The sequence below is a fragment of the Schistocerca americana genome, chromosome 2 (assembly GCF_021461395.2).
Source record: "Schistocerca americana isolate TAMUIC-IGC-003095 chromosome 2, iqSchAmer2.1, whole genome shotgun sequence".
In the NCBI taxonomy this organism is placed as follows: Eukaryota; Metazoa; Arthropoda; class Insecta; order Orthoptera; family Acrididae; genus Schistocerca; species Schistocerca americana.
In genome coordinates this window covers 573,440,769-573,458,500 of record NC_060120.1, presented here as the reverse complement: position 1 = coordinate 573,458,500, position 17,732 = coordinate 573,440,769, and the positions used below count along the sequence as shown (strand labels likewise).

The window sequence follows — 17,732 nt, the reverse complement described above, 5'->3', positions numbered from 1 at the left end:
GACTTAGAGAAAGCTTTTGACAATGTTGACTGGAATACTCTCTTTCAAATTCTAAAGGTGGCAGGGGTAAAATACAGGGAGCGAAAGGCTATTTACAATTTGTACAGAAACCAGATGGCAGTTATAAGAGTCGAGGGACATGAAAGGGAAGCAGTGGTTGGGAAGGGAGTAAGACAGGGTTGTAGCCTCTCCCCGATGTTATTCAATCTGTATATTGAGCAAGCAGTAAAGGAAACAAAAGAAAAATTCGGAGTAGGTATTAAAATCCATGGAGAAGAAATAAAAACTTTGAGGTTCGCCGATGACATTGTAATTCTGTCAGAGACAACAAAGGACTTGGAAGAGCAGTTGAATGGAATTGGCAGTGTCTTGAAAGGAGGATATAAGATGAACATCAACAAAAGCAAAACAAGGATAATGGAATGTAGTCGAATTAAGTTGGGTGATGCTGAGGGAATTAGATTAGGAAATGAGACACTTAAAGTAGTAAAGGAGTTTTGCTATTTGGGGAGCAAAATAACTGATGATGGTCGAAGTAGAGAGGATATAAAATGTAGACTGGCAATGGCAAGGAAAGCGTTTCTGAAGAAGAGAAATTTGTTAACATTGAGTATAGATTTAAGTGTCAGGGAAGTCATTTCTGAAAGTATTTGTATGGAGTGTGGCCTTGTATGGAAGTGAAACATGGACGATAAATAGTTTGGACAAGAAGAGAATAGAAGCTTTCGAAATGTGGTGCTACAGAAGAATGCTGAAGATTAGATGGGTAGATCACATAACTAATGAGGAAGTATTGAATAGGATTGGGGAGAAGAGAAGTTTGTGGCACAACTTGACAAGAAGAAGGGATCGGTTGGTAGGACATGTTCTGAGGCATCAAGGGATCACCAATTTAGTATTGGAGGGCAGCGTGGAGGGTAAAAATCGTAGAGGGAGACCAAGAGATGAATACACTAAGCAGATTCAGAAGGATGTGGGTTGCAGTAGGTACTGGGAGATGAAGAGGCTTGCACAGGATAGAGTAGCATGGAGAGCTGCATGAAACCAGTCTCAGGACTGAAGACCACAACAACAACAACAGCTCCTGTATACACCATTGTCATACATTCACTGCAATATTACTCCTGTATACACCATAAAACATCAAATGAATCAATTTTGAATGGAATCAATCATTTCCTAATTCCAAACTTTCATGATAAGTGTGTCTGTACATTTTCATACATTCACTTCAATATTACTATGAATAACTGTTTGTAATTGTAAGGCAAAAGGTAGGTATTCTGGGTATTACAATGACTAACACTTTTTTACACATGTACATCTGGGAGCCAAATGTGCAACAAGATCGTAACTAATGACATTTGCATGTCAGAAGTTCACACAAAAATAAAGAAAACTATTGTCTGACATTTAATACATAAGCTTCAGCTTCTCCCTGCATACTGCATCTTCATGTAACTTACAGAAGTGCAGCCATGTAAAAGCCTTGACAGCAGATGATAATTTGATATATGGACACTTGTCATTTTTAAGACACAAATAAAATGATACTGCTGTATGCATCTACTTAAACAGCTGGTGAATAGAGCTACAACAACCGGAATGAAAAGATGGTGCATACAGGAAGACAACATGAATCGTAAATAGCTAGTGCCAATAAAAGATGACTAGCATTAAATGTTATCAATAGTGAAATATTAATCAACAGCAGATGAGCATGGAGCGCTAACTCTGTCCCTGCGTTGTTTGACCAAGGGAAGAGCAAGATTACAGACAAAATTTAAGCAAAAACACCCATCACTATTTACAAGATCACTTGCTAATTTAATCACGACAGCTTATCTCAGCAGCTTCTTTAACACCTTTGTCCCAGTAACTGGAAGCTACTTTCTTTGTAGTGTGATGACTATTATATGAGATGACTATTACAAAAGTAATGTTCTGCAATTGCTGATTTGCTTGACAGCCATAGCAAATGTGGTGCCAATAGTACCTTGGAGCTGGTTGGGCCATCAACAAGTTCCTGCTGTATTCATTCTGCAAACCATTCACTATAGTGACAGACCACCATTCTCTATGCTGGCTGATTAAACTGAAGGATCCATCTTGTCACTGGTACAGTGGACACTGAGATTTTACGTGTATGATGTCACAGCACTATACAAAAGCAGATGCAAGTACAAGGACATTGACTGCCTTTCAAGGAATTCTTTGATGGAACACAACAGCATGGATCAAATATGAGTCATCACTGCATTAAATGACATTGCTGGTGAACTGATGGAAATCCAGCACTGCTGAAAACCATAGAAACCTTGAAGAAGGAGGAACTATCTAAATGAAAATGACAGTTAATAAACTGAACAGTGTATAAGGGGAACTACAATCCAATGGGGCAGAAGTTAATGGTCATCATCACATTTCATTTGCAGGCAGATATCGGGATGTATTTCCTTGGCACACCAACATCTGGTCACCTGAGTTCCTTGAAGACTCCAGATAGAGCCAGATGAAGATATCACTGGCCAGGAGTCCACTAATCTGAAGACACTAAGTCAGCCACTGTGATGAATGCTAGTGATGAGAGTACATGCTGCAATTACCTTCAGGGAATCTGACACTAATTCTGGCTGCAGCAATGCTATTCCATAGACCTGGAACAACCTCTTGGGGAGGTCCCCAAAGCCTACAAATAGAAACCAATGGATAATACTCTGAACTACCTCACCTGATACTCTGTCACCTTGGCTGTGATGACTGCCAAAGTTCTGGAAGTTACAAGGCTCCTTTTAGAAGACAATTTTGAAACACAGAGCACACCATATGGTGATCTCCGATTGTGGAAAAGTTCTCCAGTCGAGAGTGATATCAGAGGTAATTTCACATTGTGATATCATCCGCAGGATAACAAAATGGTTCAAATGGCTCTGAGTACTATGGGACGTAACATCTGTGGTCATCAGTCCCCTAGAACTTAGAACTACTTAAACCTAAGTAACCTAAGGACATCACACACATCCATGCCCGAGGCAGGATTCGAACCTGCGACTGTAGCAGTCGCGCGGCTCCGGACTGAGCACCTAGAACCGTGAGACCACCGCGGCCGGCCGCAGGATAACAACTGCCTGCCACCCACAAGTGAATAACCTTTAGGGTATGCCTTAATAAGACACCGGAAAATAGATTCCTGATGTACGTTGATACTGAACAGAGAGATTAGGGTGTGATACTTCACATCATGACATTTGTATGTAACACAGCACAGCGGGACACCACAGGCTTCATCCCATTCTTTCTGCTCCACAGTCACAATACCAAATGGATACACTGTTACTGCTTCAACCAGATGATACTCAAGAAGGCTACAAGAAACACCTTAGCACCAAGACAGAAGAAGCAAGATAGCTGGCTTACATACGAGTCCTGGATGCCAACTGAAGGACTGTGAACAATATAATGTCAAGAATTGGCAGTGAGATGCAGCTCAGCAGACTTACTACAGATTTTTGTGCCAGGATGAAAAGTGGTAGTATCAGCAAAGTTACTGAAACAAAGTTGAGGATTACCACCCTTCTTAAAGAAGACTAAAGTGGAGATATGTCATCCATGACCCTCCATATGAAGCCAACTACAATTCTGAGTTGCAGATCAACAAAGAGGGCTTCTCATTCAGGAAAACTGAAGGTGCACTCGAACAGCAGAAAGCTTTGACGAGTGGAGTTACCTTCAATGCTCATCATGGTGAAGGTGGAACAACATGATCCAAATGCATGGATCCTCTGCTGATGGTATCACAGGACCACTGCCAAAATCCAGTTATAAGACGCTGTAGCCAGCTCCAATGAGAACATTTGAAACTGTTGGTTGCTGTTTCTCCAGAAGAGGGAAAAATGCCATGAGCTGTGCTGCACAGAATGTGTGGTTACAATGTGACAATATTTTCAAACTATTACCTGTTCATAATAATGTGTGTGATTACTACATTACACTCACAAAATAGTGAAACCACAGAACACACAGAAAATATGTGAGCCTAAACTATTTAAATATGCAGGAGAAATTGTGGATAGCAACACAGAGTGCAACCACAGCATTCAGCCATTTTGTCTTTACATTAGCTTTAGAGTTAATGAGGACAAAAATTAGTATGAGGCTTGTAAAAAGGTAAATCAATTATCCTCTCGAAAACAAATGATGGACAGAAAGATACATTTCATTCAGTTCATACAGTGGTGTGCATTCCTACTTGCAAAAGTCTATTCTGTCTTGAAGAACTGTGATTAATGTAGCAGAATAATATTTGAGAGCAGAAGGGGTAAATACCTAACTGACCATCCCAATTTTCTATTGTTTGCCTAAAATTATTTCTTCAGGTCATAATGATTCTGCCCAAAATGCAATGGCCAATTTCATATTTTAGTTAACTCTGAAAGAAACAAATGAAACTACAAGAGTGAGATTTTTGTTCTTACTTGTGATTCTAACTACTACAACTTTAGATTTTTTTTCTCCTAAATAACTTATTTTGGACATGATTTGTACCACCTGAACCAATGTTCAGCATAATAATCACATCTGCTTCACTCTATATTAGTGTAATATTCAACCTTACTTCAAAACACTAATACTCTAGATTCAAAACAATGGAAAACACAATGTAATATTATATGTAAGTAAACCTGTTTCACTTTACATCTGCTCCATGTTACCTGTCAAAGAAATTTCTCTATCTCATAGCTTTTACAGGTCTGTACAGACATCAATAATATGATAGCCATTTTACTTCAGTTGGTGAAATTATTGTATCACAGTGAAAATTTATGAATTTACACTATCTTCTTTTTAATTTTTATTTATGTAACAACAATGGAGGTTTCAGGATGGAAATTATATTTTCATGATCTGGACTTAAGGCAGGAACAACCTTTGGTCCTTCCTCCGTAACGTCAACACCTCTTCCAAAATGCTTCATCTAGTCCTTCCCCCATCTCAGATGACTCCATAATTATGCCTATTCACATCAAATTCACCAATCACCAATGGTACCTCCATTTTGACAATTGTCACCCATTCCATGTCAAAAAGTCTTTAGCTTGTAGCCTCAACACTTTTGGTGCCACATCTGCAATGGGAAGCAGTTGTTGAAATATGCAGATAACCTCATCACAGCTTTTATTGACCGACACTATTCTATCGAGCTCATCCATAAAAAATTATCCCATGTTGTCTTCTCCTCTGGCATCAGTAAATCTGTTAACCAGCCGCCGACCAACATTCCTCTGATCATCCAGTGTCACTGTGGACTTGAAAGACTCAACCACATTGTCTACTTCTACATCTAAGTCTACGTGATCTTTCTGCAATTCAGAATAAAGTGCCTGGCAGAGGGTTCAATGAACCACCTTCAAGTTGTCTCTCTACCGTTCCACTCTCAGATGGCGCACGGGAAAAATGAGCAATTAAATTTTTCTGTGTGAGCCCTGATTTCTCTTATTTTATCATTATGATTGTTTCTTCCTATGTAGGTGGGCGCCAACAGAATGTTTTCGCAGTTGGAGGAGAAAACATGTGATTGAAATTTCATGAGAAGATCCCGTCGCAACGAAAAACGTCTTTGTTTTAATGATTGCCACTCCAATTTACGTATCATGTCTGTGGAATTATCTCCCCTATTTTGCGGTAATACAAAATGAGCTGCCCTTCTTTGAACTATTTCAATGTCATCCTTCAGTCCCACCTGAAGCAGATCTCATACCGCACAGCAATACTTCAGGATTGGGCGGACAAGTGTGTTGTAAGCAGTCTCTTTAGCAGACCTGTTGCACCATCTAAGTGTTCTGCCAATGAATCACAGTCTTTGGTTTGCTCTATCCACAACACTGTCTATGTGATTGTTCCAATTTAGGTTATTTGTAATTGTAATACCTAAGTATTTAGTTGAATTTACAGCCCTCAGATTTGTGTGACTTATCGCGTAATCGAAATTTAGCTGACTTCTTTTAGTACTCATGTGAATAACTTCACACTTGTCTTTATTCAAGGTCAATTGCCACTTTTCACCCCATACAGATATCTTATCTAAATCATTTTGCAATTTGTTTTGGTCATATGATGACTTTACAAGATGGTAAATGACAGCATCATCTGCAAACAATCTAAGACAGCTATTCAGATTGTCTCCTATGTCATTAATACAGATCAGGAACAATAGAGGGCCTATAACACTTTCTTGGGGAATGCCAGATATTACTTCTGTTTTACTTGATGACTTCTTGTACATTACTACGAACTGTGACCTTTGTGACAGGAAATCACAAATACAGTCACACAACTGAGGCGAGATTCTGTAGGTATGCAGTTGGGTTAGAAGACACTTGTGAAGAACGGTGTCAAAAGCCTTCTGGAAATCTAAAAACATGGAATCAGTCTGACATCCCCTGTCGATAGCACTCATTACCTCCTGAGTATAAAGAGTTAGTTGTGTTTTGCATGATCGATATTTTCTGAATCTGTGCAGATAATGTGTCAATAAATCGTTTTCTTTGAGGGACTTCATAATGTTCGAATACAGTATGTGTTCCAAAACCCTACTGAAAATCGACATTAGTGATATGGGCCTGCAATTCAGCGGATATGCCCACTTCCCTTTTTGGGTATTGGTGTGACTTGAGCAATTTTCCAGTCTTTAGGTACAGATCTTTCTGTGAGCAAGTGGTTGCATATAATTACTAAATATGCAGCTATTGTATCAGCATACTCTGAGAGGAACCTGACTGGTATATAATCTGGACTGGACACCTTGGCTTTATTAAGTGACTTAAGCTGCTTTGTTGCTCCAAGGATACCTACTTCACCAAGAATAGCTACTATGTTTCTCATCTTGGCAGTTGCTCTTGCTTGGAATTCAGGAATATTTACTTCGTCTTCACCAGGGCTTCAACTACCTCTCATTATGCCCTGATATGAGAGACATCCTACCCAAATCCTGACCACATTGACAAAAGTTGGATTCTACCACTCACCCAACCTATAGAATATCCTTGTTCATCCCTATTCCAATCCTGCTCTCAATCCTGCATCCCATGGGCCATTTCCTTGTGGTCAATCCAGGTGCAACACCTCTCCCATAAACCCACCTACCACCTCCCACCACAGTCCAGTCACAGGCATTTCCTACCCTATAAAAGGCAGAATCACGTGTGTAAAGCAGCCAGGTTAGATATCAGATATGCAACAATTACTGCACAGCATTCTACATGGACATGACATGTAAGCAACTGTCTAACTGCATGAATGGCATGAGGCAAACTGCAGCTTTAACATACAGTTGCCAAACATGCTATGCACCACAACACTAATGACTTCAAAGGCTGCTTCACTATGTAAGACATTTGGACATTCCTTTCCAGCTCTGGTTTCTCTGAACTATGAAGGTGGGAATTTTCTCTCCAGCATATCTTGTACTCACACAGTCCTCTGGGCTAAACCTATGCTAACCTGTTTAAACTGGCTCATATTACCTTTTCCCTTCTCTTTTCTGTCCACACCACTCTATCCCCATCAAGATTTTGTACTGCCATCTACCCATATTCTTCCACTTTCTCCCCCCCCCCCCCCCCCCCTCCCCTTTCCATCCTTTAACTTTCTTCCCTCCCTGCCTCCCTCTTAATCTCCAACTTCCTCTCCTTTACTTCCCTACCTTCTCACTCTACCTCTTATATGCTCTATACTTTGAATCCTTTTCATCTTGTTGTAATGTCACTGAGTCACCTATCGACAGTTCTGTCTCGTACTATCCCATTACGCCCCAACCTCCCACCACCACATCATGCATCCTTACCTACCACTTTTCCACTTCCACTTGACCAGGGAACTGTTATCAATAATAGGCAGTCAGTTTTGCTGAGGGTGCGTGCTTTTTGGGGTGTATGAATGTGTGTTTACTAGAGAAAGAGCAATAGCTCAAAAGCTAGTGTAAATACTGTTTTCTGTTGCATGCTTCTACATGCCACACATCAGTTAAATTCGTTTTTTTTCTTTTTTTTTTCCTTGCAGTAAAACAGTGAAACTCAGTTTAAAAAAGGAAATTTGAATCTAATTTCCACAGACATAGTAAATTATCACTTACTTCTTCATCAAGGATCTTCACAGTTTTCAGTCCAAGTTTCAGAGCCATCTGTATTGGTTGAATCTGCAAAGATACTGCAGAAAGAGTTGCCTCATCAAGCCTGTTGAATTCGTCAAAGCAGCCCCATGCTCCACATTTAACAATACCAGTGAACATTCGTGCCATTGATGTTACATCGATAGCCTGAAAAAATATTTTCCTTTTGTTGCAAATCACATTCATCTAAGGAAAAAAAGAACACTTCCATGATAGTTTATAATTAATATCAAACATACGGTCTGAAACTAAATAATTTCATGAAGCAGTTGAAAAAAAATTGATTCAACTATTTTATCAAACATGTAAGTCAGATTAAATTCATCATGTTAAATTACAAAACAGTATAAGAGCTGGCCAAAATCTTCAAACGTTCTATAAAAATAAATTTAAAAAAAAATCCCCCTGAAACTGGATGGAGAAGGAAAGCAATGCGGCAGCTAGGTTGAGAGAAGACATGCTGGAGAACAAGAAGAAAGACGAATATTGGGACATAAGAGATGAATTTTGTCAGCACAGGGAAGATGTGGATAAGTTATGGAACAATCATAAAATAAAGGTGGTAGAACATGGGAGGATCAGAAGGATTGCTGATGGAGGAAGGAGACAGTGTAGAAAATAACAAGATAGGTAAGGCTAGAAGAAAGGGGAGTGATGGATAGCCAAGAATGGAGACTAAATGAGATTTCGGCCTGTGGACTGGACAAACTCCTTGAATCATTCACCCTCTCTCTTCCAGTACTTTCCATCCTTGACCCACCAGTCTTCCCCAACTGTCATCTGCACCAGTTCTTTCCTCGTCCCTCTCACACATCTGCCTTGGCAACTGTGCATAGTCACTTTTCTGTAACATGCAGCTGTGTCATATGCAGATGAGTGAGTGATTTAGCTTATTTTTCATTTTTGTAGGTTTTATGATGTACTGCCACTCTAAGAGAGACTTACTGACTGATTTCGCACTTATTTGTACCAAGAAGGAGATAGCAGTTGGTAGAAACATGATGTTTGGGATTAGAGTACTTGATATCAAGGTTATCTACACCCAGTGCAGAAACTAAATTTAATTACAATAAAGAACAAGATGAAACCTCCCAGTGAAACAAAACTTTAAGAGAGTGATAATCTCTTGAGAAACAATAATGTCTTCAGCTTTAATGAAATACTTGATGAAATCCAAGGGACTCTCCTCCTTGCATTCCAAAAGACTGATTATAGCTCTGGTAATATTGAGCTTCAAGGGACACTTTTAAGTCTATCTTTGGGCAAAAACTGGAATCTGGCCCACACTCAGTACCTCAACAGTTTGCTTTGCACAGATCCCTAACAGCATTGTGACCTGTGAGTGTCTAACAAATCATTCGTATATTAGGCTGAACAAACAGATGGAATGGCAGTGACTTTGAATCAGACAAAAACCTAAGAAAATATAAACTTGGTGAACCATGAGCAATAGTCACTTGATGGACAACAGTGACTTGCCAGCCTCTCTGCAGAGGTAGAGTTGGTTCTATAGGGGCATGTCGCACTACGGTTAGAAATTTTTTTTTATAAAATGGATCCGGTATACTTTATCTGCTTCATAAGACCTGTGGCTAATGCACTTCAAGATGGTAAGTACTTTAAGAGGTGGTGTGGTAGCCAAGTGAGTTTCTTATTAAAGGTAATGTCCAAAAACCTCACTAAATCAGACATCTTCCAAACAACATTCTTTATGACCCACTTTGAATGGCGGGAATTGTTGCAGGTAGTTTTCTCAGATGTAAACCTGAAACCAGTGCACACCATCCATTTCTCCACTCTTCTTATGATCATCTGAAACTGCTCAACAGCTGTTTCACACTGGATCAGCAGCAAAATATAGCTACATTGTCTGAAGTAGAACTGTATGTACAAGCTTTCCAGTCATGGGTGTAATGCTGTGTAGTGATAGTGAAAGGGGTAACACGCAGGAAACTCCTCTGAGGAACATCATTTTCTTGCTCAAACCTGAATGTCATGACTTTCCACCTCGATATATGAAGTAGTGACATGACAGGAAGAAGCTTAAAAAGATGAAGACATATCTTCAGCAACACTAAAAGTCAAGCAGTCCAAGGATACTCTTTCTCAAGGTCAAAAAATCATGCTGCCTGTGTGGGGAATTCTGTTATATACCCTTCTCCAGCAAGGTCAATGGTGGAGTGATACATCCTGAACCCAGTCTGGAAGCATCTAAGAAGATGTCTGGATTCCAGAATTCAAACAAGATGATAATTCACTATTCATTCCACCTATTTCCTACACTGTTTGCAAAGGCAACACTGTAATATCTATGTGGGCAAATATACTTCTTCCTTGGCTCCATAGGAGGGATTAAAATGGCTTCCTTCCAGGGATGAACGTACTGTCCTATCACTCAGATTCCCTTGAAAAGGATAACGAGATCTCCTTTGGTACTCTTGTGAACATCGTATAATGCATTTTATCATGATCTGGCAACATGTCATGAGCTGTTGCAATGGAACAATGCTGTTCAGTGAATTCCCTTCTTGAAGTATTATTTGCTTCTTCTTTTTCTTTTACGTCAAGATAATTGTAGGGCCGTGTATTGAGCACTGGATTTACTTTTAATTCTTCATCCTCACTTATGTACCAATCTATCACAAGCTATTAAATGCTGGCAATTGACATCTGCATCTCTATATTTGTATATAATACATATTTTTTCTGTAGCTGATGTTCACCAACATTCCAACTTCAATGAAGTTATTTATTAATTAACACAAAAAGTATACTGCACATGATACAGAAGTGCTATTCAAAGAACATATGGATTCAATATTAACAACATTTGATGACATTACTCAATAATGCTTAAGATGTTATACATTCTATGATTATTTTCAGATGATTCTGCATAGCTGATGGACAACAGTCTGTGAACACGCCCCTATACTTGCTGTTCACTGTACTTGGACATTAATTGTTCACAACATCCATCAGATTTCTGAGGAGACTCCAGAAATTACAGACTAAACCAGAGAACAAACGATCTTTACAGAAATCCTTGTGATTTTGGAATAGATACATCAGTAGCTCACTTGGCCAGTCACAATGTGACCACCCATTCCAATGTCATAATATTATCCACAATAATGACCAGGTTTTCCTTATCTCTGAAGGAAAAAAGTTGTGTTACATTTTATCCACCGTCATTCTTAATATAACTAAAAATGCTGAAGACAGTCAAATGCTATAAAGAAAATCCATATAAAATTTAGCCAATATGATCATTATATAAAATTTTCCACTGATTGAAGTGAGACACATTAGCACTACTTCAGGCATTATGGTGCAATATAAAATTTTTGCATGCAAAAAGCAATGAAGTCGTAATCTCAGTGCCAATGCAGTGGATGTAGGCGGTGGCCGGTGCGGGAACTGGGGATGGCAGTGTTGGCAGCCCAGTGGTTCCAATGACTGCACGTGAGAGGTGACAGCGAGAGGAGACAAGTCGGCCAAAGGCTGCATCGAGAGGAAGGTCGACGTTGAGGGACCACGCTGGTTTAACTCTCACAACTGGAACTGTCTGGAACCATCCATGGAGGTGGATGACAAATGTGTTGGTACTGCAATGTAGTACATGGTCAGGGCCCGAATAGGGCGGCTAAAGGGCTGCCCGCACAGTGTCGTCCCACAGCTTAACAAGGTCGCACATAGCTATGTCCTTGTGGACAAACACAGGGGAGGGGTGAAGGGGGGGGGGGGGGGGCAGGGTGTGATGTGCACGCAAGACATGCTCAACCAGGACAGGGAGATCCTTGGTTGTAGAGGGGGGTGAATCCTCAATGAACTCGGGAAGGAGAAGAAGGGGCTTGTCATACAGAACCTCAGTGAGTGAGGCATTGAGATCTTCCTTATGAGCTGAGTGAATACCCAGCAGGACCCACAGGAGGGCCTCCAACCATAGGCTTCCGTGGCACATTAGGGCAGCATTGAGCGTGCAGTGCCACTGCTCGACAAGGTTGTCCGCCTGCGGGTGGTAAGCTGAGGTATGAAACTTGGTGATGCCACAGAGTTCGCAGAGGCATGCAAAGAGTGCTGACTCACATTGTCATTCTGGTTGGTGGTGAGAGATAGGGGGGCAGCCGAAGCAAGCAACCCACACCGAGACAAAGGAACAGGCAACAGTCTCGGCTGTGATGTCAGGAAGGGGGACCATCTCAATCCAGCGGGTCACACAGTCGATGACCACCGAGATATATCTGTAGCCCTCGGACAGAGGAAGGGGCTAATGCCGTTGATATGGTCATGCCAGAAACGCCCCTTAGGGATGTCAAACTTGCCCAGAGGAGGTGGGTGTGCCTGCTGACTTTACAGCATTGGCACAAAATGCACACACGGCTCCATGCGCGACAGTCGTGCTTGACACTAGGCCAGACAAAGTGCTCCATGACCAGCCATTTCACGGCTAGTGTCCCAGGATGAGCTAACCCATGCAAAGCAATAAAGACCCTATGGTGAAGAGCAGTGGGGACCAGGGGCCAAAGTGTGCCCATAGAGGTGTCACAAAGGACAGGGATTACCGAACCAGGTAGTACACAGGGCTGGACAGAGAACGATGAACCGTTGTCTGATCTTAGTTGTTGTATATCGCCATTGTCGGCCTGTAGTCGGGCGAGCTCCTCCAGATTCAGCAGTGCATTTAGCACCAGATGAGGGAAAGGTAGTCTGCCACAACGTTCTTCATGCCGCGGATATAGCATGCATTGTAAGAGTGTTGACAGATATAGTCTACATGGCGGAAATGCCTGGGTGGAAAGTCTTTAGCTGGATTAGTGTTCACGAGTGGCTTGTGCTCAGTATAGGTGGTGAAGAGTCATCCATTGAGGTCACTATGAAAATGTTTAATCACCTCATACACTGTGAGCAGCAGAAAGTCAAATGCTGACCATTGCACTGGCTCTTACTCAGATTCTTGGAAAAGAAGTGGAGGGGCTGGGTGGAGTCAGCAGTGTGCTGCTGTAAAACGGCGCCCACAGCTGAATCAATGGCATCAGTTGTGATCGAGACACGGGTCTCAGGGTCAGGGTGGGCAAGTGTGACGGCTTTGGCTAGAGCAGTTTTAAGGTTACCAAAGTGTCGAGCATTGGTTGGGTCCACTCCAACCTCCGTTTTCCAGTGGCATTCTTGCCAGAGAGAGCATTGATGAGGGCCATTTCGACAGAGGCAGCTTGAGGAATATGGCTGCGGTAAAAGTTTGCCATACCCAGAAAACGACAGAGCTGAGCATAATCCACAGGAGAGGAAATTTAAGTATGATTTTGACAGTGTGCTTGGACAGGTTGATGCTAATGTTGGCACCAGTGTCGACAGGAAAGCGGATGCTAGTCGGGATATCTGTGGCACAGAGGTGTCGCATCGCTGAAGCGGGTCGTGCAGCATCAGAAGATAGGTGCCTGAAGGTGCGTGGTGGGACATGGCACCTAAACGTGCCTGCCAGTCTCATTTGGGGAGGCGCAGGGTGCGCGACAGTCGTTGGCGGCATCCCTGTATGTAGTGTGGAACCAGCACAGTGGACCGGATAGCATTCCAGCGAGGTGCGGGCACGGGTAGCGGCTGACTGCGGCAGGGTTGGTAGCTAATCGGGCTGCTGCTCAGGTACGGTCAGCAGCTGTCAGGAGCCCACTGGCACTACATCATGTAGGCCATTAGGTGGCAGCTCCTGATGGGCAGCTGAGGCACCGAGGCAAGCACACTGGTCTCTGCTGGTTGGGCACGGAACTGGAGGCACAGGTGTTCCAGCTGAGTAGGATGGTGGTGATGTCGTTCGTGACAGGTCGTGTCAGCTACGAATGATAGAGAAATTCTGATCCACCATACGTAATCGAACCTTGAGTAGGTCAGCGATGTGAGGCGGGTGATGAAGCTGCAGATCCAAAGGCATTTTGACCATACCTAATGTCCAATATCCAAAGAGCAGTGTCAGGCAATGCGTGGTTGTCAATTAAAGCACATAGACGCCACCAAAGTAGCAAAGGGGTGCGATCATCATGATGCTCCTCGCGTATAATGTGACGGATAACCCCTGCTGGAGGGCAGGAAAGAAGCTCGATAGACAGTGACTTGACCATTGAATATTTGTGCGAGATAGGCAGTGAGAGGAGCAAATTGCTGATGAGGTCCATATGTGTGTGAAGATGGCTCACCAGGCAGAGTAAATGGGCACTGTCGTCAGAGATGCCGTGGATATCCAGGAGGTGGTCCAATCAAGTTTTTGGGTTGTATTTTTGTAATGCAGGTAGCTTACAGAATCTGCCTGGTACCACATGTTTAGTCTGCTCCAGCAGCTGGAAATCGGTGCGGCTGGAGCAGGACACCTCCGAAGCCAAAAGTGCGGTATCAGTGCATGGTGCGTTGCCCGAGGTCTGGGTGGGGTGGTGGCCGCATGCAGCACACTATACGGAGGGAGTGGAGGTGGGTGTATAGGCCACCAAGGTGTGTCCACCCAGCAAACCTGATGAAGAATGCGGCACGGGTGCAACGGCCGGTACCATTGCAACTGTGAGCAGGGGTCAGTCGTGGTGGAGCCACAGGTTGGTGGACCCGAGAACCGGAGCAGGTGGAAGGGTCGGCACCATTACGAAAGTGAGCAGAAGGTGATCATGGTGCAACCACAGTGTGACGGTCGCAGAAACCAGCGTGATCGAGCTAACCAGCATCACCAAAACGGCGTGCAGGGAGGTGCTGCCACACTATGTACATGAGAACGTGCTACCCCATACATTGTAACGTTCAATTCACCATCCTAGAAATTTCCGGGGCACCAATCCATCCTCAAGGTGAAGATGTACATGAAGGATAGACCGCATTGTCTTTAACTGGAACGTCCTCCATGTTGTGGTTAGGTGGCAGGCACTGTCCATGTTGAGGCTGCTGTTGTGTTGCCACACTATGCGACAGACATGTTGAACCGGGTAAGGTTAGGTGGCTGCCGGCATGGCCCAGCACAGATAACTGTTCACTTATAATCAAGTTCGAAGAAGGTACACTTGTTCACTCATGGTTGCAATTGGCAGAGTTAATGGGGCCTGTTACACTTGCACCGAAAGTGACAGGCAGATGCATTGTGGCGTAAACAATGCAGTCTGGCATATGATGTGAGTGAATGATGAAAACAAGCACAAATAACGCTCGATGCGATGTCGACGGTATCAGGGTCACTGCTGTGGTTATAATGGGAGCTTAGTCGAGAGATAACTCACTTCTATATGAAATATACTTTTATTGATCACTTCTACATATGACAATTATGGCTGTTACACATATCACGAGCACAAAGTTCACGCCAGACTCGCTAGTCCAAAGAAAAAGGTACCCAAAGACAGGGTGCTCTGTGCCAGAGACGCCACACTCTCTAGGCTTAATATTGCACATATTCCTAATAACAGCTATCTGAAGTAATAATATTCTATTTATGCTACTTGCATTTCACCAAAGGTTATTCCGTATCATATAATAGTTTCAAAATAGCTGTAGTAAACAACTTTCCTAGTGTCAATGTCACTTGCATAGTATAATATAATAAAATAATGGAATAAATGATAATAAAATGTTGAAATGTGTGGCTTTTTAAAATGTATTGAATTAATGAGATTAATTCTTTGGCATGAATGACAAGCACAATAAGCTGAGCTATGCCTGGAAATAAGTTCGTATTAATTCATATTATTTTGCAGGGGGAAGTAGTTTCTTTCTCCGCTGTAGATTTGTGCTTGCCCTTCTTTATAATGCTATGTTTGGTCGCAGTGTTCACCATCAAAATCTTGACCGTGTTCCCATTGAGCTTATCGGATCTTCGTAATATTTCAAAAGTACACAGGTGGGCTTCAGTTCTTGTAATTATCGTACTATTTGACATAACAACCCACACGACCTTTCTGTTAATAAAACAATACTGTATTTTCTAAATGGTGTACATATGAAATATATACTACTCACTTATTCATAGCGACCCCAAAATGGCAATCTACAATTACTTGCTTAAAATGGCGTGCTTCTCACTCATTCACTAGCTGAGCGCGAATTCTTCCTTCCTCTTAATGGTACAAGAAAAGCTCACCTCTTTTTTAACAACTGAAAATCAAAAATACATGACGGTACGCATAGGCTCTATGATGGGCTACCGCTTCATCTTTTCTCTTTGCCTTTAAAGAAGACGAAAACATAAAAGAAATGCTAAAGGTTTATCACAATAGGACAACACTGTCATTGCAAATGCAAGACCATTTAACTTTTTTGCTATGTAGCGTGAGTGAGAAGATCAGGGTAATTTTTTTTTCTAAAAATTATCGACAGAAATTTGAGATTCTGCTTCTCTAAATTCTTGATTTTTATTGGAATTTGGAAGTTACTTGATTTGGATGGTTTTCCTTTTTTCCCTCTCTGTATAGTATTAATCCATTTACATCAAACCAATCTTCTAAACTATTTAGGGACTTAATGACTCTTTGGGGAATTTGTTCTGTGGCCTCACTTTCAATGAGCACAGATGTGTTGTCTGCAGATAAAATTGAGTGGGATGTTATATTTTGAAGTAAATCATTTACATAAAATAAAAACAGGACTGGACCTAAGATGCAATCTTGTGGGACTCCCTGTGAAATAATTTTCCATTCCGAGAAACAATGTCCTATGCCTGACATTACAATTACTCTTGGTCTTCTGTCTGTTAAATATGGTTTGATCAATTTCAAATCACTACAATTTACTCTGTATCTTTCTAATTTATGTAAATAGAGAATGGTTTACACAGTCAAAAGTCTTTGTAAGGTCACAGAAAATTCCTGTAACTTTTTGGAATGTGTCAAGAAATAAGCAAATTTTCCCAACAAATCTGTCAGTGGCACATATTGTACTCTTCCCTTTCTGCAAACCAAACTGATTTATTGTGATTTTGCCATGAAGCTTCTATCGCAACAACTTTTTGAACACTTTTGAAAATATTAGGAGAAATTATACTGGGCAGTAGTTTTCTACATATTCCTTTCTGGAACGTCTGCTTTAGAGCATCTGGGAAGCACCCTCTCTAAATTACTGGTTTATTATTTCAGATAGGGGTCCTGACATTATACTAGAAACTGTTTTAATTACTATAGAAGGTATTTCATTACATCCAGTCAAATTTTTTATTTTTAAGGGAGAATACAGCTTCTTCTACAGATTTAGCTGTAATTCATTCAAGCTATGTCACAGTTCGCCTGTTATCTTGATTGAAACCAAAGGGTTGGAGATTATCTATGCAGCCACTTTCATCAACATCTGATTTTCATACATTTATTAAAAAAAACACATTGAAATATTCTGATAATTCTGAAAGGTTTACAATGGTTCTGTCACCTATCTATCAAGATAGTAAATTTGTGGACTGTTGGCTAGGACACTAGAGTTCAGATTTCAAAACTGACCAAACTGCCTTTGATTTATTTGTATGGATCAGAATAAATTTTTTGTGTGCCATTTCTTTTGCTGTCTTTAACACTCTTCCAAATTTAGTGTTATATCTTTTTACATTGCTTATAAAATC

General features: G+C 41.5%; 1 protein-coding gene across 1 annotated transcript in view; it reads right to left on the bottom strand.

The window, feature by feature from the left end:
- The window catches only part of LOC124594191 (cytoplasmic dynein 2 heavy chain 1), a 786,854-nt gene that overhangs the window by 442,507 nt on the left and 326,615 nt on the right, over nt 1–17,732 (bottom strand). The window contains exon 30 of the mRNA XM_047132551.1: nt 8,132–8,314. Within this exon, the coding sequence (XP_046988507.1) occupies nt 8,132–8,314 (183 nt within the window). The remainder of the gene's footprint in view (nt 1–8,131; nt 8,315–17,732) is intronic.